Source organism: Canis lupus, chromosome 3, assembly GCF_048164855.1.
Source record: "Canis lupus baileyi chromosome 3, mCanLup2.hap1, whole genome shotgun sequence".
NCBI classification, from domain to species: domain Eukaryota; kingdom Metazoa; phylum Chordata; class Mammalia; order Carnivora; family Canidae; genus Canis; species Canis lupus.
Genome location: NC_132840.1, coordinates 25,443,481 through 25,466,107, shown reverse-complemented (window position 1 = coordinate 25,466,107; position 22,627 = coordinate 25,443,481). Strand labels below are relative to the sequence as shown.

The window sequence follows — 22,627 nt, the reverse complement described above, 5'->3', positions numbered from 1 at the left end:
TTCTTATCGATAGATACTGTTTGCTGATAAGGAGAAAGATGTCGATTCTCCATTTTCCCGGTTCTCTGAATCTAGAGATGCTAGTATTATTGATGGCGATGTTTATCTGGGTCTTCTACATTGAAATCTAGCCTTGACTCTTGTTGCCTTTCCTAAGTGTATCCTTGAAGAAAAGCTTATACTTTTTCTAAGTAGACTTGGACCAGATTTTGACATTTCTAAAACCTTTTACAAGTTCCAGCCACCAAGTTAAACACCATGAGCAAAACCAGCCTTGGCCAGAGCATGAGCAAGTATGATCTTCTGGTTTGGTTTGAGATCAGTGAACTGGAGCCTACAGGAGAGTAAGTCCAGCCTTCTAAATTTTTAAACAAAGGCAAAGTTTTTCAGAACTAGAAAATGTAATTTTGAGTCTCTCTTTTCATATTCAGATTAGAGAATCATTGATACTGTTGAATTCCAGTTTTGAATTGAATTTTTGGTGGTATTGCTATTATTCTTTGAATTAGATGTTTGTCAAAGAAGTGACTGTCCAGAATAATAATTTGCCTTGTTAGTAGCAACAAGAACATGGAGACTGGCACTTTGTACGAAGAAAGAAAACTTACATAGTGGGTTTTATCAGCAGCAAAGCAAAAAGGATCAGAAGTATATTGTACATAATATAGTCAGAACTTACCTTAATAATCTCAGTGAGAGGATTGGGGGTAGAATGTTTTTTTAGACCAGGGTTTTTAAACCTTGGCACTGTTTTGGGCTGGATAACCCTTTGTCATGGGGGGCTGTCCTGTGCACTCTAAGATATTTAGTGGCATCCCTGGCCTCTACCCTCAGGATGCCAATAGCACCTCCCCTCCAGTGTGACAACCAAAAATGTCTTCAGACATTGCAGATCACCCCCAGTTGAGGATTATTAACCTAGATCAAAATAATCAACATCAGCTTACTTTCTCTGTGTGAGCTGTGTTAGAGTAAGAGGTGAATGTAATTGTTGTTCAGAGTTGTCTCTAAAATGCGCTTGGCAAAACACAAAAAAATATCCTGTTCCAAAACAGAGGCAAGGGGCTTTATCAGTTAATTAAAGGGTAGGCAATAAATATTATCCTAATGATCCTCTGTTCAGCATGCTGAGTACCGCTATCATGATCATCTCCATGAACATTTTCTGAGTTCCTACTGTGTATGAGAGTATAACTCTATCAGTTCTGTATTTAATTGTCAATAGTGACATTGCTTTAAGTAATTGTACTTTCCATAGACAGATCTATAATGTGATTATAACTTCCATTTGAGGGAGACCACAATAATAGTGTCTACTACTGAGTTCATTCCTTTCTGATTTTTAAAAACTACCTAAAATCTGAAATGATCCCTTTCTTCTCTCTTGACACTTACTGCAGTTGTGCATTATTTATGGAATATGTGTTATACAAGAGAATAGGATGGAGCCAAAAGATATTGCTGTGCTGTGAGCACTTTGGTCTAGTGAGGGTGATATGACATTGATAAGCGAAAAGGTTCATTAAATGGAAATGACTGTGTGATGAAGTGCCCAGATGGTGAGGAAGACAGGAGAAACAGAGACCATGTGGGCTGTAGCAACAGGGAGGACCTTATACAGATGAGGTGGCACTCAGTGCAAGCATCCCATCTAACTGCTTTCTCATGCCATTTCTATTTTTATAGGTACATCCCGGCTGTGGTTGACCACACAGCAGGCTTGCCCTGCCAGGGGACATTTTTGCTTCACCAGGTACTAACCAGGGAACCAGAAAGGGCCTGGGAGAGGACCAACACAGAACTCTTTCTGTTTCTCTGCTTTTCCTCTCTATTTTAAGTGGATTTGGGAATTGAAAAGACATTGTCCTTCTTTTTTTTTTTTTCTTTTCTTTTTTTTGGTATGTTTGTTTTTTTCTCAGACCTTGGCTTATATTATACCCTTGCTTATATATATAAATATATTTTAGAAGACCTATTTTGAAAAAGACTTTGTTTTTTTCAATTACTATAATTCTTGCAGCTCCTATGTCATTTTATATAATTTTATTTTCTTGTATACAGTTTTCATGTTTGGAAACTGCTTTTACAGTTAAAAGTTCTTAATAGTGTTATAAGTTGGAAGTTACAATGGACTAAATAATCTAGGCATGAAATGTAGATCCTCCTTTGGTAAATCAAAAGTAGATTTAGTCAGTGTTCAGAAAGGCTTGTCTGGGGTGCCTGGCTGGCTCAGTCAGTGGAGCAGGTGACTCTTGATCTCAGGGTTACTGTAAGTTCAAGCCTCACGCTGGGTATAGAGATTACTTAAAAATAAAATCTTAAAAAAAATGCTTATGACCCAGGTGGGCATAGGAGCTGAGGGTTGTATATTATATATTATGAGTCACACGATCTGGTCATCTGTTTTTTTTGGTTTTTTTGGTTTTTTTGTTTTTTTTGGTCATCTGTTCTTAAAGCCATGTTAGAACCTGGTTCTTCCTCAGCCCCTGATCTATATCCCTTGGTTTAGAGTAACAGTGTGGACAGCATTTCCCCCTCTCTCCACATCTCTCCTCTTACCCAATCCTGTATCATGCAACCCAGAAAACAACACACAAGAGGAAATCATAGATTATCCCACTAAACTGCAACCCTCTTCCATTACCTAGGGCATCCAGCGAAGGATCACAGTGACCATTATCCATGAGAAGGGGAGTGAACTCCATTGGAAGGATGTTCGTGAGCTAGTGGTAGGTGAGTACATTCCATTAGCCGAGGATGCAGCCAGGCTTTTTAGAGGAACATGGGGAATATGTGGAAAGAGTACTGGAGAACACAGAGTATGGAGAATATGTGGCCTTGAGTTTGAAACTACTCTTATTTCTCAGCCTCCATCATTAGGAATATATTATTCAACCAGTCATTATTTTACTCAGTTACTGTGGGAATGGTTCTAGAGGCTCTGAAAAGGCATAAGAAAAGTTTCTGCTCATTGTGAATATGGATTTTCATTGAGGAAACAATGTATGTACATTTAAAACAGTTTGGGGTGCCTGACTGGCTCAGGCGGTAGAGCATGCAATCTTCATCTCAGTGTCATGAGTTCAAGCCTCACACTGGGTGTAGAGGGCACTTAGATAAATAAATAAACTTTTTAAAAAATAACAAATAAGCAGTTTGATGAGTAAGTGCCAAAATGAGAACAAGTGAGAAATATCTGTACTGAGAATTAACAACAGAAAAGATCCAGAGGGTCTGAATAGATGCAGGAGAAATATGAGAGCATTTTCATGTTTTGTCATGTTTCCCACACACAGAAACATCTTGAGTAAGAGTGTCCAGAATGTGTCTAGTATGCAAATAGCTAGAAACCCTGCCAGGGTCTCATGATGAAAAGAAAAAATTGACTAAACCATATAAGCTTTAGAGTCTAAGGCAGGATTCTGAATCTTTTATTGCCACGAACTCCTTTGGCAGTGGCGAAGCCCTCAGAACTATTTTTTTATTTTTTTATTTTATTTTATTTTTTTAGAACTATGTTTTTAAATGTAGAAAACAGGGGGAAAGAAAGAAAGAGAGAAAGAAAGAGAGAGGGAGGGAGGGAAGAAGAAGGAAGGAAGGAAGGAAGGAAGGAAGGAAGGAAGGAAGGAAGGAAGGAAGGAAGGAAGGAAAGAGAGAGAGAGAGAGAAAGGAAAAGGAAAAGGAAGAAACAGGGACACCTGGGTGGCTCAGTGGTTGAGTGTCTGCCTTTGGCTCAGGGCCTGATCCCAGTGTCCTGGGATAGAGTTCCGTATCAGGCTCCTCACAGAGAGGCTGCTTCTCCTGGTGCCTGTGTCTCTGCTTTTCTCTCTGTCTCTCTCATAAATAAAAATAAACAAGGAAATAAAGTATGACTGATCCTTAAACAACATGAGGGTTAGAAGCACAGTTGACTATTCCCTTTTAACTTTTGACTCCCTAGAACCTAACTGCTAACAGCCTGTTCACCAGAGCCTTCCCAATAACTTGGTCATATACATATACGTGTTTTATATGTTATATGTGTTATATATTATATTCTTAAAGTAAGCTAGAGAAAAGAAAATTTTAAGAAAATAGGGGGCACCTGGATGGCTCAGTAGGTTAAATGTCTGACTCTTGATTTGGGCTGTCATGCAGCCCTAAGAAAGAAATCTGTGTACAAGTGGACCCATGCAGTTCATACCTGTGTTGTTTAAGGGTACATGGGATTACAAAGGGAACCAGTGGTACTGAAATTGCTCAAATACCAAACAAATTTATAATATAAACTGTTCTTTATATTAATGAATTAAGTACATTAAAGAAGCAGTGGGTCAAATTTCTATCATTCATAGTGGGATGAATGTCAGGATATTTTACCTCAGTATGATGTGAAGACTTCTATAATTTCTACTGGAGACAGTCACAGGTATTGCTGATTTTCCTGTGGATTGTCCCCTCCCTTTGTAATTGAAGAAAGTGCCAAATTTTAGTCAGAGGTTTGTGAAAATAAAGTTGTATTTTTTTTTTTAGCTCACAGACCTCCTGAATTCTATGCATAGATCCTTTGAGTATCTGTGGACCAGATTAAGAACCTGTGGGGGCGGGGGTGAGAACTGGGTGGTGCAGTTGGTTAAGTGTCTGCCTTCAGCTTAGGCCATGATCCCAGAGTTCTGGGATCGAGCCCCACGTTGAGCTACCTGTTCAGTGGGGAGTCTGCTTCTCCCTCTCCCCTTGCTTATTCTCATTCTCCCTCTCAAATAAATTAATTAAATATTTTTTTAAAAAGTTTCAAAAGAATCCCTTGAAGGAAGATTATACTCTCTTCTATCAAGGGCGGTGGTTTTCAAACTTTATTTTTTTAATTGTATTTATTTATTTAACAGAGCACAAGCAGAGGGAGCAGCAGGCAAAGGGAGAGGGAGAAACAGACTCTCTGCTGAGCAGGGAGCCTGATGTGGGGCTCAATCCCAGAACCCTGGGATTATGACCTGAGCTGAAGGCAGGTCATAACTGACCGAGCCACCCAGGTACAAACACTTATGTAGTACTTATTCTGTGACAAGTACATTCCTGAATGCTCTAAAAATAATAGTTTATTTAATATAGCATAACATAAACATATAACATGGTTGGGATGCCTGGATGGCTCAGTGGTTGAGCGTCTGTCTGTCTTTGGCTCAGGTTGTGATCCCAGGGTTCTGAGATCAAGTCCCACATCAGGCTTCCTTCAAGGAGTCTGCTTCTCCCTCTGCCTTTGTCTCTGCCTCTTTCTCTGTGTCTCTCATGAATAAATTTTTAAAAACCTTTAAAAAAACATGTAACATGGTTGTAATAATCACATGAGGGGAGAATTTCTTCACAGATGAGGAAACAAAGGTTCAGAGAGGTTGAACAATGTGTCAGAGCCTCACAGACAAAGCGTTGAAGATGAGGTTGGAACCCAGGCAGTCCAGCTCCACAGGCTGTGCCCTTCACCTCTGTGCTGCACATCCTTTAGGGCTCCCCTAATGGTAATTTGAAAATGGTTGTAGAATTTTGAACAAGAAAGTGATACAATGAAGGCAGTGGCTTAAGAAGATTCTGTAAAGTGAGTGTAGTATGGAGTGGAGAGAGGGAGAAGTAAGCAGCCAGGAGACCAGTGAAATGGCCACTGTAGTGTTCCAGACAGGAAGGGGATAACCTTTGTGAGTAGGGGGTGGTGTTGATCAGAAAAGTTGAGGTGAATATGAGAAACTCTTTGAACAGAGAATCAGTCAGGTTTCACAGTTGACTAAATGTGGGAAGTAAGTGGAAGACGACACGGAGAATTGTGGGGGACCACTCAGTGGTTAGCCACATGACCCTTCCAGCACCTGAAGTTACCCAGGTGTAAAAGTCTGTCTTCAGCTTAATGAATTTGTTGTGTTTTTAAGTGTACCCCTGTCCTAGTTTCTTTATTCTTCCTTGTAGGCCGCATCAGAAATAAGGCTGAGGTGGATGAGGCTGCAGTTGATGCCATCCTCTCTCTAAATATCATCTCTGCCAAGTACCTGAAGTCCTCCCACAACTCCAGCAGGTAGGGCCGCTACGTAAGTGCAAGGCGTCTGCCCTATGGGGGCTGATTGCTCCACCGTTAAGATTCCTTGTTCACCAGTGACTCCTGCTCAGGTGCAGAAATGCATTCCTTTCTCACTTAGGACATCCTTTTCCTCCCTGCCACCCTGCTCTCCAAAAGTAAATTAAAAAAAAAAAAAAAAGAGAGATACGTGTATGTGGGTCAGTTACTATATGGAGTGAAAATGCTCCATTCTGTGTGGAGTTTGAGTAGAATGTAACACAGTCTTAGAGACAGGAACAGAAAAAGAAAATGCAGCATACTACCCAAGGGTTTAAAATTAGGAATTAATTGTTGCTGAGACTGTTTTCCTGTGAAGGGGTTGCTGTGGAGAAAGGTCTGTTGGTCCTCAGTGTCATGGAAACCTGCCCTCCCAGGTATAGCGAACCCTCTCATGTTCAGCCTATGGTGCTGCCGGCATAGGTTCCAGGAGTCTCAGTCTCTTGCTTTTCATTTACTCATAAAGGTGATAAATTAACATAGGTAAACTCTTCTGAACAAGGTTGTCTGCTATAAATAATGAATTTTATTTTATTTTTAATTTTAAATTAGTTTCCCTTAAAATTCCATTTTATAATCAAGTGATGACAGTGCATAAAGTACATAGCCAGTCTGCTTTCCCATGTCCAACTGGAGATAAATCTGCTGGGGCCCTCTTACCTCCCCAGGAAAGGAGTTATGTCACTGTGCACAGAGACTTGACTCCTTTATGTGGTAAGGGCTGGGAAGCAGAGGTGGCTGCATGTTCTAATGTTGGCAAAGAACCCTGCCTTTGCATTATAGGAGGAGTTCCGTATACGTCTGTTCCTGAAGAATGTGCTCACATCTCTGTTGGAAAGAGGGAGAGGAAAAATGAGACAACAGGAAGAAACAGGATTAAAAGTTTGGGGCAGCCTTAATTTTTTTCCATTGTTTCCTTGTGTTGGAGTTTTGCATAGGAAAGAAAAAAAAAGAAAAAGCAAACGTCTGTTTGCTTTTTGCCTATAGGAGGAGCTGTGAGAGAGAGGGAAGGAATATGAGGGTGTACACGTTTGGGAGTGGTAGCAGAGGTAAAGAAGTGTGCTCTGGCCCTTCCTGGTCTATTCCTGGGCAGAATTGTGAACAATCCTGTTTCTCTGAAGACAGCATTAACCCCACATGGTATTTTCTCCAGTTGGATGTTGATGGCAGATATTCAGCTGGCATTCATATTTTCTTTGCAACTATGAGAAATATATTTTAAATTTCTCTAGAATACTTAGCGAAATACACAGAACAATGATGTTTGCTTGAAATGCTGGTTGCCTACATAAAGTAACCTTCAAAAGTCCTCTGATTCATACCCAGCCACGAGTCAGATGCTTAGGAGATTAATTTGGCTTTTGTTAGAAGGAGCTTATCTTTCACAGTAGAAGTTTAGAGTTAATTAACCAAAAAAAATGGTTAAAGTCAAATATAATAAAAAGATATATACTTTAAATACTTTAATTTAAGCTATATAAACATATTAATTTGTCAAGCTCTTGCTGTAGGGCCAAGGCCTTCCCTTTAATTATAGGCTTAATTATTGTATTTCTGGTTGTCTTTCTTGCAAAATCCTTTAGGGGCAGTTGGGTGGCTTGGTTGGTTAAGTGTCTGCCTTTAGCTCAGGTCATAATCCTGGGGTCCTGGAATTGAGGCCCATATTGGGCTTTCTGCTTAGTGGAGAGTCTGCTTCTTCCTTTCCTTCTGTGCCTGTTCTCTCTCCTCACCAAATAAATTTTTAAATCTTTAAAAATAACTAAATAAATGCAAAAATCCTTTGAACTTTTTATCATTTATTCTTGAAATTTTACTATTTGCCCCCCCCCCTTTTTTAAAGATTTATTTATTTATTTATTCATTCAGAGAGAGAGAGACAGGCAGAGGGAGAAGCAGGCTCCATGCAGGGAGCCCAATGTGGGACTTGTTCCTCGGTCTCCAGGATCACGCCCTGGGCTGCAGGTGGCGCCAAACCGCTGCGCCACTGGGGCTGCCCTGCCCCCTCTTTTTTAAAACACTTATGACACCCAAGCTTAACAGCTGTTTTTACACAACTCAGCAGTTATCACATCTTTTAAAAATGGTCAACTTGGGGCACCTTGGTGGCTTAGTCATTTGGGTGACCAACTCTTGATTTTGGCTCAGGTCATGATCTCAGGGTCATGAGATCAAACCCTCTGTCCGGCTCTGCACTGACTGTGGAGCCTGCTTGGGATTCTCTCTCTCTACCTCTCCCGCTGCTCATTGGCGCTCTCTCACTCTCTCAAAACTAAATAAATAAATAAACAAAAATGTTCGACTTAGTTATGTTTCACACTAAATAAAGATTATTTTTGCCCTCATGTTTCATGGATTTGCCTAATATCTGATTAAATTAAACGATTATAATAAGTGCAGTATAAACAGGTTCAGGACCAAATACTATTGATACTTGATAAGCACACACTTACACCACTCAGCTCCTGGGAGCAAACTGTCTGGGTAGATGAGATACCACTAGTTTAGGATGCTCAGTGCAAAATAGATATCCGTCTTTATATTTTAGGAACACAGCATAAGTTAATTTGGCAAGTTGCTAAGTGGAGTTTGGTTAAGAGAGCTTTTGTTCTATTTGCCTAAAGTTTAATGTTTAAAGTTGAACTTAACTCCACTTTGGGTGTGAGATGTACATACATCTATGAGAGAGCTCTCATGGTGTGGAGCCCACAAGGGTCACAGCTGCTTTTCTTCCCAGTCCTGCACCTGTGTTACCTAATTGACTGGGTTTTCCCTCAATTCCACAGCAGCTTCCTACTTGCCAGTACTGAGTCACCTGCAGATGGGGTCTTAATAGGGGTGGTGTCCACCATCCCTTCCGTGCCCAACATTTTCCTTAATTAAATGTCTCAGGAGAGGGACCCATGTCATTATAAGCTGTCTATCAAATTGTACCCTATGGAGTTCTCTGTTAATTGTCCACTTAGATTCACTTTGCTTAACAAATTTGCCTTTTTAATTTTTTTCTCTCTTTTCTTTTTTCCTTTCCGTTTTTGTTTTTTGTTTTTTTGTTTTGTTTTTCTGTACTAACAAAAGCCTTTTCTATGTTTTTGCAGGCTCTTTCTTGATAAGGATATGCCTAGGTATTTTCTGTTGGCTTTTTGCAAATAAAGATTCTAATTTATCAGAATGCTTTATGTCTTATGTTGCTTAGATTACTATGTTAATTTAGTAATTTTTCCCCATGCAGACCTAGGATAGAGCAACACTTTATCCTGCACCCTTTGTGCCCTTGGCTTTTCCTGATATGTGTACAATTTCACACACAGCTTCTTAAGTAATTGGTAGAGTTCTTTTCCCATTCCATTTACTAAACTTGTCCATTTTATTCTTACGCACCTTCAGCTTTTCCTCTGCTAGATTACAAATTAGAAAGTTACCCCCCATCTTTCATATAGAATCTCAGGCTGGGTGTTCTGTTCTCTTTGTCCTCTCTGTGTCAGAAACTTGAAGGTTTGTTGCTCTGTAGCTTTGCATAATTATTCACTGTTTTCATTGTTTTGTCCTGTGAGATAGTAGAGACCAGTTCAGCTACTTGGGCAGCTGAGTCTGTGAGAAATAGGTTGTTTAGGGATCCCTGGGTGGCGCAGCGGTTTGGCGCCTGCCTTTGGCTCAGGGCGTGGTCCTGGAGACCCGGGATCGAATCCCACATCGGGCTCCCGGTGCATGGAGCCTGCTTCTCCCTCTGCCTGTGTCTCTGCCCCTCTCTCTCTCTCTCTCTCTCTCTCTCTCTGTGACTATCATAAATAAATAAATAAATAGATATTTAAAAAAAAAAAAGAAATAGGTTGTTTATTTTTAAACATTTCTCTTTCTGCTGTCAGAGCTGCTTGTCTTATCTATTTTATTCTTTGGGGGGTAGGAAAAAGTCCTCGTTCAGTAGTGAAGTAAGTCTTTTCCCATCTCTCTTCATCTGATTTAGGGAAGTTATTTGTCTCATAGGAAATCTAGAAAAGACAGCACTAGCAAGGTTACCATTTGGGAAGGAGTAAGGAGGAACATAAAAGGAAGTAAAGTGTACAGAAACTCTGGCTGAACCAGGTGAGAGCTAGTAGTGATGGAACATGCACTGTGCAGGTGTAGACACTTGTTAAGGAACCTGTGGGTGCACCTGCGGGCAGAGTTGGGGGCTGGTCTGTAATGTCAGGTCAGGTCTATGGGGTTTTACCAGTAGGAAAAAAGGAAGATATTAGGGCAACTTAAAAAATAGTTTATAGGTGCTTATTAAATCAAGCTTCTAGTTGTTATTGAAACGTAAGATTGACTTTCATGTGGATTGTTTTTGAAAAGTAACAAATAATGGTTATACAGCTTTGGTATTAAAATCATTCTACTGAGGGATCCCTGGGTGGCGCAGCGGTTTGGCGCCTGCCTTTGGCCCAGGGCGCGATCCTGGAGACCCGGGATCGAATCCCACATCAGGCTCCCGGTGCATGGAGCCTGCTTCTCCCTCTGCCTCTGTCTCTGCCTCTCTCTCTCTCTCTGTGACTATCATAAATAAATAAAAATAAAAAAATAAAATAAAATAAAATAAAATCATTCTACTGAAACATCACTAAGAATAGCCTCTTATCCTTTTATTTAAAATTAGATTCTCTGTACTTAAATTATTCTGCCTGTTTGGTCCATCAGTCCTCGCAGGAATTTGTCACATTTCTGAGGCTCAGCAGAACTGGACTGTGATGTCAAGACAGGCTTATGAGCTCCTGAGGATTGGCTTCCTGCTCTCTCTTTGTTGACTGACAGAGGAGCTTATTTAGGCTTTCTTCCTTCAGTTTTTGTCTATAGGCACTTATCCTTTTCATCTTAATCACTTTGATTGATTTGGTTTTTTGTTTATAGGCAGAGAAGCAGGGATCCCTGGGTGGCGCAGCGGTTTGGCGCCTGCCTTTGGCCCAGGGCGCGATCCTGGAGACCCGGGATCGAGTCCCACATCGGGCTTCCGATGCATGGAGCCTGCTTCTCTCTCTGTCTGTGTCTCTGCCCCTCTCTCTCTCTCTCTGTGACTATCATGAATAATAAAATAAAAAAAAAAAAATAGGCAGAGAAGCAGGCTCGTCCAGAAAAAAAAAAGCATAGTTAAGTGCTTCTGGGTGGGGGGTGGGGCTAGAGACTGGTAGCCTACCTTTTCCTTCTAGGGGATAAAGGCTCCACTCTCACATTTCGATACATTGCAAGTGTCTGTTGGTGTAGGATTCAGTAGTGTTATTGACAGTGAGGGTACCTGGACTAAGATGACCCAGCTGCTTTGAGTGACTGCCTCTTGCCTTTCTGACCTCAGGACTTTCTACCGTTTCGAGGCCGTGTGGGACAGCTCCCTCCATAACTCTCTCCTTCTGAACAGAGTGACGCCCTATGGGGAAAAGATCTACATGACCTTGTCCGCATACTTAGAGGTGAGGAGACTCTGAACCTAAATCACCACAAATGGCTAGACCTGAACAGTGGGCAGATTACTGCAGGAAATGAGGAAGAAAGATTCACTGATTTTTGTAAACTGTTTGCTACTGTTCTGATTGTATTAGATTCTGTTCCTAGTCTCTGTAATCACAAAGCCCTACAATGGGGTGCCTGACTGGCTCAATCAGAAGAGTGTGTGACTCTTGATCTTGGAGTTGTGAGTTCAAGCTCCACGTTGAGTGTAGAGATTACTGAAAAAAAAAAAATACATAAACTTAAAAAAAAAAGTCATATGGCTTCTGTTATAACTTCAGTTTTGGTGACCAAAGGTATGATTTTAAGAGAACTTCACCTCTTGTTTTTGTAGCTGTGGGCAGAGCCTAGGAGCAATTAACAACCCAGACCCTGGAACTAGCCTGAGTTCAGGTCCCTGTGCTGCCACTTACTGCCAGCATATCCTTCCACAGAGACTCTGTCTGTGCCTCAATTCCCTCATCTCTGAAACAGGGGTAATAATGATGGCATTTGCCTCAGGAAGATGTGGAGAGGTCATATATAAAAGCATTTAGAACATTGCTTGCACATAATAAATAATTATGGCCATTATTTCAGAAAAAATTTTTTTTAATTTGGGAAAAATAAAGGAGCTGCAAGGACTGCTTCCTCATCTTGCATTTATTATCTGCTAAGCTGCTGTTGAAGTAATTGGTAGAGCTGAAATCTTCCAGCCCCCACTTCTGGGACTAGCTTTCCAACTGGGCAGGAGCAGAGTCCTGACACAGATGTTCTGTCTGCATTTAATTGGAGCCCGCTCCTTTCTGCTTTCAGTTGGATCATTGCATCCAGCCAGCTGTCATCACCAAGGACGTGTGCATGGTCTTCTACTCCCGGGATGCCAAGATCTCACCGCCACGCTCTCTGCGCAGCCTCTTTGGCAGTGGCTACTCAAAGTCACCAGACTCGTAAGTTTCTGGGACAAGTTTCGCTTCCAATTGGTTTGCCCACTACAGAATCAGCAGACCTCTCGGTGTCACTGGCCTGCTGTTTCAGGGTTGGCTTACAACCTCATACCTGGAGTACAATAACTTCTAAGTGTTGGCATTTACTGAAATATTGATGGATAGATGAGTGTATGAGTGAAGGAAGGAGTATTACATTGTGAACACTCAGAACAATTTTGCAGGGACTAATGTTCTCTCATGTCATTAATTCTAACTGATTAGAATTAGATTTGGGATTTTCACTGGGATTTTTTTAAAGATTTATTCATATTTAAGATATATCAAAATATGTTAAGACTAATAAAGGGATGACCCGTTCCTTACCACCCAGCCTAAATAATAAGTGTTACTAATACACGAGAGGTTCAGTACACTTCCTAATCGCATGCTCCCAAATTTGATGCCCATCATTTTATTCTAGTCAGACTTCCCCCTCATCTCTTCTCTTGTGGTCAGAAAAGGCAGATTTTTAATTTTTATTACAAATGTTTATCATTCAATTTTATTCATCCTGTTAAAGTAATTAAAAAGATTGGGATGAAAACAAACTCCTCAGAAAAATATACTTCTTAAGTTTAGAATAAGAAAAGAAATAAGAAAAGAAAGAAATATAAGAAATAAGAAATATCTATATTTGAGGGTGGGCTGCAGTCCTTATTCAGGGACAGTGTTTTAAGTAGAAAGAATTAAGATTTTCCTGTTTTTGTGCTACAAGAAGTTAAATAGTTGTTTGTTTTAATTCGAATAGCAATCGAGTCACTGGAATTTATGAACTCAGTTTATGCAAAATGGCAGACACGGGTAGTCCAGGTAAGCCCTTATGGATTGGGGAGGTGATTGATATCTTTGCCTGTGCTTGGAGTATATTATGTCAAAAATCTATCCTACCCACTTAGGATATATAGAAAATTTTTTGGAAACCAGGTATATCTTATAAGCCAGTTTTTTGGTGGTGGTGAGAGTGACCGTTATCTGAGTTACAATACTATTTCGTTTGTGACCTGCAAAACAGTTATAAAAACTGTATTGAGGGGCACCTGGGTGGCTCAGTGGTTGAGCTTCTGCCTTTGGCTCAGGTTGTGATCCTGGAGTCCTGGGATCGAGTCCTACATCGGATTCCCCACAGGTAGCTTGCTTCTCCCTCAGCCTATGTCTCTGTCTCCCTCATGAATAAATAAATAAAATCCTTAAAAAAGAAACTGTATTGAACAAAATATGATGAGGTTGTAACATACTATAAAAATTTTGGTATATTAGAACGAATTTGTCTTGGCAAACTTCATAACCATTTTCCTCTCCACGTTAGTACCAAAGATACCTTGGCAGTATAACTTTATAGGTGCTGCCAAACTAGAATTCAAACTTTCTGTGCTCTAGGAAGACAAATTATTAAGTTGAATTTGTGTGTCCTTTTTGGTGTTTCTTTGGGCTGCTGCTACTCCTCTAGCTTGGTGGCCTTAAGCAGCCCTGTGCATTTCTGTGTTTATAAACTGGAACATGGACAAAAGTCAGGGTTCTTAAAAAACATTCGATTAAGGTGAGTTTGAATCATTTCAGAGAACATACACGGAAGAAGATTAGAGCCCACAGACAAGATTTAGTTTAAAAAAAGAATTTGAGTGTGAATCCATGTCCCAATAGCAGCTAATTACAGTGTCCAGATACTTCCTTGATAAATGTTTTAATTAACATAAATTCATGTCTTTGATATGTAAAACTATAATATTTTTAAAAATTAATGGGAAATGATGAGGCTGAAGCTATCTGTCAACTGCAGTCCTAACTGAGCTCCTGAATGTAGTGTGGGCAGGGGGCAGGGAGGTCCTTTCCTACTTCACGTGGGTGTATTTTTATACATTTGGAACCTTAGGTTACAGACTATTCAATCTTTCTATATTTTCACTTAACACAATAACTTGGGCATTTTCTCAAGTTGCATTACAAATCTTCATAATTATCAAAGAGTATAAAAATCAGTTCTGAAAGAGGTTCAGAGAATTACCTTGGGAAAAAGGGGTGAATATTTACTAATAAACAAAATTCCATGTATTTTGACTGTCTTAGTTTGCCATGTATATGAATTATTAGTTTGTTTTGAGCTAAAAATGGAATCAGAGTTTTCTCTACAAAAAAACATTATTTCTTCTTGTCCCAGGCATGCAGAGGAGGAGAAGAAAAATCTTGGATACGTCAGTAGCATATGTGCGAGGAGAAGAGAACTTAGCAGGCTGGCGGCCCCGTGGGGATAGCCTCATCCTTGAGCACCAGTGGGAGTTAGAGAAGCTGGAGCTCCTTCACGAGGTATCCAAGGGCTGGAGACACTCAGATAAACTCTTGAGCATGACTCCCAAAGTATCAGTCTCACACTCAACTTCTCTGTGTGATCCTGGCCTTTCAGCTTTTTTTTTTTCCTAAGATTTATTTATTTATTCATGAGAGACACAGACAGAGAGAGGCAGAGACATAGGCAGAGGGACAAGCAGGCTCCTCACAGGGAGCCCAATGCAGGACTCGATCCCAGGACCCTGGGATCATGACCTGAGCCGAAGGCAGGCACCCAACTGCAGAGCCACCCAGGGATCCCGCTTTTCAGCTTTTGATCATGATGGAGGCATAATATTTTGCTTATTAAGATCTTAATGAGGAGCAGCCCGGGTGGCTCAGTGGTTTAGCGCCGCCTTCAGCCCAGGGCCTGATCTTGGAGACCCGGGATCGAGTCCCACGTCGGGCTCCCTGCATGGAGCCTGCTTCTCCCTCTGCCTGTGTCTCTGCCTCTCTCTCTCTCTCTCTCTCTCTCTGTGTGTGTGTCTCTCATGAATAAATAAATAAAATCTTAAAAGAAAATTTTTTTAATGAGCTTTGGGGGCCTGGGTGGCTCAGTCAGTTGAGCATTTCAGCTCAGGTCATGACCTTGGAGTTGTGGGATTGAGCCCATGTCAGGCTCTATGCTCAGCAGGGAGTCTGTTGGAGATTCTCCCTTTCAGTCTCCCTCTGCCCCTCCCTCCGCTCAGGCATACTCTTTCATGTGTGCGAACTCATGCGCACATGTTCTCTCTCTCTCTTTCTCTTTCTGTCTCCCTTCTCTCTAAAACAAATCTTACAAAGATCTTAATAAGTTTTATGTGTACTGAGGCAGTTGTGTTGATCTTAGGTGGAGAAAACTCGCCACTTCCTGCTGCTACGTGACAGACTTGGTGACAGCATCCCCAAATCCTTGAGTGACTCATTGTCCCCCAGCCTCAGCAGTGGGACCCTCAGCACTTCCACCAGCATCTCCTCTCAGATCTCTACCACCACCTTTGAAAGCGCCATCACCCCCAGCGAGAGCAGTGGCTACGACTCAGCAGACATTGAAAGCCTTGTGGATCGGGAGAAGGAGCTGGCTACCAAGGTGTGAATCCCTTCCTCTTTGCTGAGCATTTTCCCACTGTGAGACTCCATGAGCTAGTTGGATTTTTCGTTTTCATCTTTCTTTGAGGGCCTTTGTTTCAAGGCCTGTACTAGCTGTGAAGGTAGAAATAAATAAAACTCCATTTCTACCCTCACTGAGCTCACAGGTGACTTGGTGGTATAGGTCTGGAGTCTGGGGGAGCTAGAGGAAGGCTTCCATGGTCCAGTGTTGGTGAGCTGATCTAGGAAGGCTGCACCAGAGGCAGCCGCGTGTGCTACAACATCAGTGCTAGGGAATCACTGGGGACGTGCAGAGAGGCGGGAGATGGGGTCAGAGATGTGAGGCAGGACAAGATCCTGCAGGCTCTGTGGGCTGGACTCGAGTTTAGAGTACCCTGGGGGTAACATGGAAATATTTTAAACAGGAAGACTCCTGTGGCAACAAGGAAGAGCATGGGTTTGGGGTGACAACAGACTAGAGGCCCAAAGAGGTCTTTTTTTTGCAATGACCTGGATGAGAGGTGTGGTGGGGGGCTGCAGGGTGAAGAGGAAAGTGTGGTCACGGGAGAGACATTGGGGAGGGAGAGTCAGCACTCCTTGTTGCCTCGATGGGGTGGGAGAGAGCAGAGGGGTCATTGAGAGTGACTCCCAGACTTTATGGTGTCTGGGCAATTGGCGTACAATGGAATACAGAGATGAGAAGGCTTTTGTGTCATGTTGTTTCAATAACCGAATGGTCTAGGCAGTTTAGAAAAATCTGTCCATCCAGAAGTCTCCATGCCTTTTAGTACCAGGACGAATCGGAGGGGCACTGTTCTCTTCTTAAGCACTTCTAAACTGCAGTGGTGGCAGCTGTTTGCTTTTCTAGCCTTGAGAGTGGCTTTTTTATCCACTGAATTTAACTTTGTTAGGCATATGTCAGGCCTCTCTCACTGTGTTTTTACTCAGTTTCTGGAGTGTTTGGACAGCACCTGAGCTCCTCTGTGTGTCTTAGCCTGTTAACTGCCTTGCATCCAGGGCTTCATTTAACCACTGACACTCTCCTCTCTCTCCCCTAGTGCCTGCAACTCCTCACCCACACTTTCAACCGGGAGTTCAGCCAGGTGCATGGCAGCATCAGTGACTGTAAGGTGAGCAGCTCAGATTTCCTGTCCCAGGTTCCTTGCTTTTAGGTGGCTTCAGATGGGTGTAGCATTGTGTCTGAGGATATAGGGCAGATCTGCTCTTATATTTACTTCATTTTTCAGAGTCAGAACACTGACTTCTGAAGATAAAAGTATTCCCGTGTCTCTTAGAGTGTTTTAGATGGGAAGCATTTTGGCTTCTTCCCCAGTCCCTCAGAGAAGACCCTGTAGGGGGCTGGTATGTTACCGTATGACAGAACACTAAAAGTCCTGAGGTTCTCGATAGCGTAAAATGTTGTTGCCTTTGACAGAGTGAGGTGAACACTTTAAAGAACCTCTGTGATGCTCACTCTGTTCTAGTCATTATGACCTTTTTTACTGTTCCTAGACACTCCAGCTTCCTTCTTGCCAGTGGTCTTTGCACCCTTGCTGTTCCTTTCCTTGAGATAGGCTTCTTCCAGATATTCTGGTGATTGCTTCCTTATCTTGTTCATTTTTCTGCTTAAATATCGACTCTTGGGCAGCCCTGGTGGTGCAGCGGTTTAGCGCCGCCTCCAGCCTAGGGTGTGATCCTGGAGACCCTGGATTGAGTCCCACGTCAGGCTCTCTGCATGGAGCCTGCTTCTCCCTCTGCCTGTGTCTCTGCCTCTCTCTCTTTGTGTCTCTAAGAATAAATAAATAATCTTTAAAAAAAAAAAAATATCTGGGGTATCCCTGGGTGGCGCAGCGGTTTGGCGCCTGCCTTTGGCCCAGGGCGTGATCCTGGAGACCCGGGATCGAATCCCACATCGGGCTCCCGGTGCATGGAGCCTGCTTCTCCCTCTGCCTATGTCTCTGCCTCTCTCTCTCTCTCTCTCTCTATCATAAATAAATAAAAAATTTAAAAAAAATTAAAAAAAAAAAATCGACTCCTCAACCAGCCTACATAAAGGCCCCAGCTCCCTGAAACTTTCCGATCTCTTTCCCTGCTTCATTTTTTACTATCGCACTTACCACTACCTTTGGGCAGCACCTGCTGCCCAAAGGACGCTTTGTTTTATTGAAGTATAGTTGACACACAAAGTTATATTAGTTTCAGGCGTGCAACATAGTGATTGAAAAGTTCTGTACATTACCCAGTGTTCATCGCAATGATGAGCGTCATCCCCATCTGTCACTATACAACATTATTACAGTATTATTGAGTGTTTTCCTCATGCTGCACTTTTTTCATCTCCATGACTTATTTATTTATAACTGGAAGTCAGTACCTCTTTATCCCCTTCATCCGTTTCACCCATCCCTTCACCCATTTCCCCTCAATTTGTTTTCTGTATTTAAAAGTCTGTTTTTTGCTTGTTTTTTTTGTTTTTTAGGTTCCACTATAAGTAAAAGCATATGGTGTTTGTCTTTCTGTGTCCTATTTCACTTAGCATAATACCCTCTAGGTCCATCCATTTCATCACAAATGAAATGATCATTTATTTTTCTGGCTGAGTGATATTCCATTGTATATATACACCACATCTTCTTTATCATTCATCTATCGGTAGACACGAGTTGCTTTCATATCTTAGCTATTGTCAATAACGCTACAGTGAACATAGTTGTGCATATATCTTTTTGAATTAGTGTTTTCATTTTAGGGGGGTAAATATCCAGTAGTAGAATTACTGGATCATATGACTAACTGGCACTTCTCAAAGTGTTTGTTGATCTGTTTGTTGTCTGCCTTTTCCACTTGGAATATAAATTCCAGGAGGGCAAGGCCTCTGCCATATTCTTAGAATAGTGCCTGTTCTAAATACTGGGCTCATAGAGATAGGGTCACTTAATACAGGACAGTCACAAAATAAAAAGCCAGCCTTGCCTTTTCTGTAAATGATTCCTTTTTTTTTTTTTTTAAGATTTAATTTATTTATTCATGGTGGGGGGTGGGGCAGAGGCAGAGACACAGGCAGAGGGAGAAGCAGGCTCCATGCAGGGAGCCCGACGTGGGACTTGATCCCGGGGCTCCAGGATCACACCCTGGGCTGAAGGCGGCGCTAAACCGCTGAGTCACCTGGGCTGCCCCTGTAGATGATTCCTAATGTGACACTCAGGGCATAAGATATCTGTAAGTCATTTTCTTGAATAACCTGCTGCATCAGATTTATGAATGTGAGGTCACTGGGTGTCAGAGCTCTGCATTGCAGAGGCATTTTGTTTTTCAGCTAAATCTCACTTGCTATCTTCTGTTTGCCTCCAGTTGTCTGATATCTCTCCTATCGGACGGGATCCCTCTGTGTCCAGTTTCAGCAGTGCTACCCTCACTCCCTCTTCCACCTGCCCTTCTCTGGTAGAGGCTAGGAGCAACTCTCTTGATCAGAAGTAAGTACCCTAGTTTTTGTTTTGTTTTGTTTTGTTTTGTTTTGTTTTGTTTTGTTTTGTTTTGTTTTGTTTTGAAGGCACCTGGCTGGCTCAGTTGGTGGGAGATGCAACTCTTGCTTCTAGGGTTGTGAGTTGAGCCGTATGTTGGTGGTAGAGATTACTAAAAATAAATAGTAAATATAAACTTGAAAAAAGAAGTCACAAGTACCCAGACTTCACTGAGAGAAGCTAGTCTAAGAACCAAGGGAAATGCCAGCCTTCCTCTAGCTCAGTGGTTCTTAGCTGAGGGCTGGACCATCCCTCTCAGCAGCACTCAGAAGTATGTGGGAGCCTTCTCTGGATATCACAGTCCCAAGGAGATGCTCCTATAACTTCTAACATTATGTCTCACCAACTTTCTGCATGAAAGCCCTTGGTTCCTCTTTTGAACCCCTCTGTGCTCACTTTGGCCTTCTGTTCCCACCCCTGCTTGGCTCCCTACTCATATCAGACAGAACAAGCCTCATCTTCAGGAAAACAGCTTAAAACTTAGTTTGGAAAAAATATTTTGATGGCACAGTGAAACATATTGGTAAGAATAACAGAGACAAGTTTAGTCTAGATCCAGTGAATTTATCACTGTAATCACTTCTTTGTGACTCCTCACCAAACTTGTGCCTATCTCCATTCACTGTGCTCACTTGTCAGAACCCACCTGGGTATCGCCCAGCTAGCTGTCTGACTGTAACAACACTGCCATAGTTGAGTGTGATTGAGAAAATAACACACCCAGATGATGTAATTAATTTGTGATGTCATCAACCATAGCATTATTTTATTGTGCCACTAAAAAAAAAAAAAAACACTGTCATGCGACCTGTCATCAATTGTAAGGTGCATCCCCCAACTTGAGAAATGGTGAAGTATTAAAAATTGGGCTTTTTAGAATTGGTGAGATACAATTCATCAGGCTAAGCTCACAGTGCAGAGCATAGGAACTACTTCCCACGTCGTGGGCCTAGACTGCTCTAGTTTGGTGGTCATTCAGGAAGCCAGCTTCTTCCCACATGTTTGCTTTCTCTGCCAGCCCCTTAAGGCAGTGGTTCTCCAAGGTCAGTGCACATCAGTATCACCTGGGAGGTTTGTTAAAGCACAGGTGGCTGATTTCCACCTTCTGATTCTGTAGGTCTGGGTTGGAGCCTGAGAATTTTAATTTCTAACGGTATCTAGGTGAGGTTGATGCTGCTGGTCAGGGATTACACTTAGAACCACTGAATGGAATATCATGCCCCAGATACTTCTGTTCAGAGGAGGAAGAGGGACTGTGCATGACTTGATGACTTTTCTAACTTCTAAAGGACGACCTCAGTTGAATTTGGAATTAACTTTCTGACACCAGCTTGTCTTCTCAACTGAGCTCTCTGAAACTGTTTGCAAGGCCTCCTGCTGTTAAGGGAGGTCTCATTCCTCTTGGTGAGAGGGTTATACACATTATGCATTGGACTTGCTGAAGCTCCTCTTATTCCCAACTTTTTTCTTTTAAAGGACCCCAGAAGCCAATTCCCGGGCCTCTAGTCCCTGCACAGAATTTGAACAGTTTCAGATTGTCCCGACTGTGGAAACACCCTATTTGGCCCGAGCAGGAAAAAATGAGTTTCTCAATCTTGTTCCAGATATTGAAGAAATTAGACCAGGGTGAGTACTGTATTGACAGGGATTCCAGGTACAAAAGACAAATCAGCATGATATACTCACTGTTCTTATACATGAGATGAATATTATTGTTGATGCCAATGGAATCTGGGAGGAAAGAACCAGGCTGGGTTCCTGCTCCGTTTGTGTCTTATCAGGCATCTCCACCACACCACAGTATGCTATGGTGATGCTTTGTGGTTTTTTGCTGTATTACTTTAACAGAGAAGATTCTAGACCAAACGGATCTTTTGTCTCTTTTGCCTGTTTTGTTCATCCTAGGGACTAGGCTTAGGTGAGACAGATTTTCATGGTCCTCAGGCCATGATCACTTTCTTTTTTTTTTTTTTTTTTTTTTTAATTTTTTTAATTTATTTATGATAGTCACAGAGAGAGAGAGAGGCAGAGACACAGGCAGAGGGAGAAGCAGGCTCCATGCACCGGGAGCCCGATGTGGGATTCGATCCCAGTTCTCCAGGATCGCGCCCTGGGCCAAAGGCAGGCGCCAAACCGCTGTGCCACCCAGGGATCCCGATCACTTTCTTTTTGTGAGAAACTAATGTCTTTCATACTGTCCTCTTTAGCTCTGTGGTCTCTAAGAAAGGATACCTGCATTTCAAGGAGCCACTTTACAGCAACTGGGCCAAACATTTTGTTGTGGTTCGCCGCCCTTATGTCTTCATCTATAACAGCGACAAAGACCCAGTGGAGCGTGGCATCATTAACCTGTCCACAGCACAGGTGGAATATAGCGAGGACCAGCAGGCCATGGTGAAGGTCAGTCCTGCTCTCTTGGCTTTTTATGGCCACCTGTACCCTTCCCTTCCAAGTTCTAAATTCTCTGTTGTGTGGTGTGGCATCTCTCCCATGTGTCTGGGCTCTCTGAACCTTCAGTATGAAGTGCTGTGTGTCCTGTGAATATGGCAGGCTGGTCCCTGTTATCAGCAGCCGTTGTAACTTTTCTATCTACCTGTGTCTCTTTCAGACACCTAACATCTTTGCTGTCTGCACAAAGCATCGTGGGGTCCTTTTACAGGCTCTCAATGACAAAGACATGAACGACTGGTTATATGCCTTTAACCCACTTCTTGCTGGCACGATACGGTAAGAAGTTGTCCTCGTATTTCGTCTTCTTAGCTTTTGGTCCCAGGGACATCCATGTAAACCAAGAAGGAAGTCTTGTTCCCAAAAAATAGGTTGAAAACAGAGGAAGGACATTGGTATAAGTGTGGTTGTATGATGGTAATGAAGCCTCTGCTTCTCATAAGGTGTCACCCAGTATCCTGAATGACTAAGGGGACCTGATCACATTTGCAGTTAATGTCCTGCTTTGATTTTTTTTTTTTCGAGTTTGTTTTTTTGTTTTGTTTTGTTTTGTTTTGTTTTAATGTTTTGACTGAATCAGAGGAAGGTGGCAAGAACCTTTGTGGTCTGGTATTCCACCCTGTGATCTGGCCTCTGATCCTGTGAGGGGCTTGTATCCTAGGGACCTCATAATGAGGGAGACCACAGCTTAGCCTGCTTATTCAGGGAGCCTAGAGACCTGGGCCTTAGGTGTTTGAGGGGAGGCAGCTCAAGGA

General features: G+C 42.1%; 1 protein-coding gene and 1 long non-coding RNA gene across 11 annotated transcripts in view; both read left to right on the top strand.

Annotated features, from left to right (window-relative positions):
• Nucleotides 1-22,627, top strand: part of KIF1B (kinesin family member 1B) — a 149,688-nt gene that overhangs the window by 122,571 nt on the left and 4,490 nt on the right. For all 10 annotated transcript variants that reach the window (XM_072819698.1, XM_072819696.1, XM_072819693.1 and 7 more), the window contains 14 exons: nt 236-344; nt 1,687-1,753; nt 2,649-2,733; nt 5,932-6,037; nt 11,394-11,508; nt 12,341-12,474; nt 13,262-13,323; nt 14,669-14,814; nt 15,665-15,904; nt 16,962-17,033; nt 19,255-19,376; nt 20,901-21,050; nt 21,632-21,824; nt 22,033-22,151. In XM_072819698.1, the coding sequence (XP_072675799.1) occupies nt 236-344; nt 1,687-1,753; nt 2,649-2,733; nt 5,932-6,037; nt 11,394-11,508; nt 12,341-12,474; nt 13,262-13,323; nt 14,669-14,814; nt 15,665-15,904; nt 16,962-17,033; nt 19,255-19,376; nt 20,901-21,050; nt 21,632-21,824; nt 22,033-22,151 (1,720 nt within the window). The remainder of the gene's footprint in view (nt 1-235; nt 345-1,686; nt 1,754-2,648; nt 2,734-5,931; nt 6,038-11,393; nt 11,509-12,340; nt 12,475-13,261; nt 13,324-14,668; nt 14,815-15,664; nt 15,905-16,961; nt 17,034-19,254; nt 19,377-20,900; nt 21,051-21,631; nt 21,825-22,032; nt 22,152-22,627) is intronic.
• Nucleotides 8,756-10,305, top strand: LOC140630104 (uncharacterized). Its single transcript, XR_012027889.1, has 2 exons — nt 8,756-9,674; nt 9,900-10,305. It is a non-coding gene; the product is annotated as an uncharacterized lncRNA (long non-coding RNA).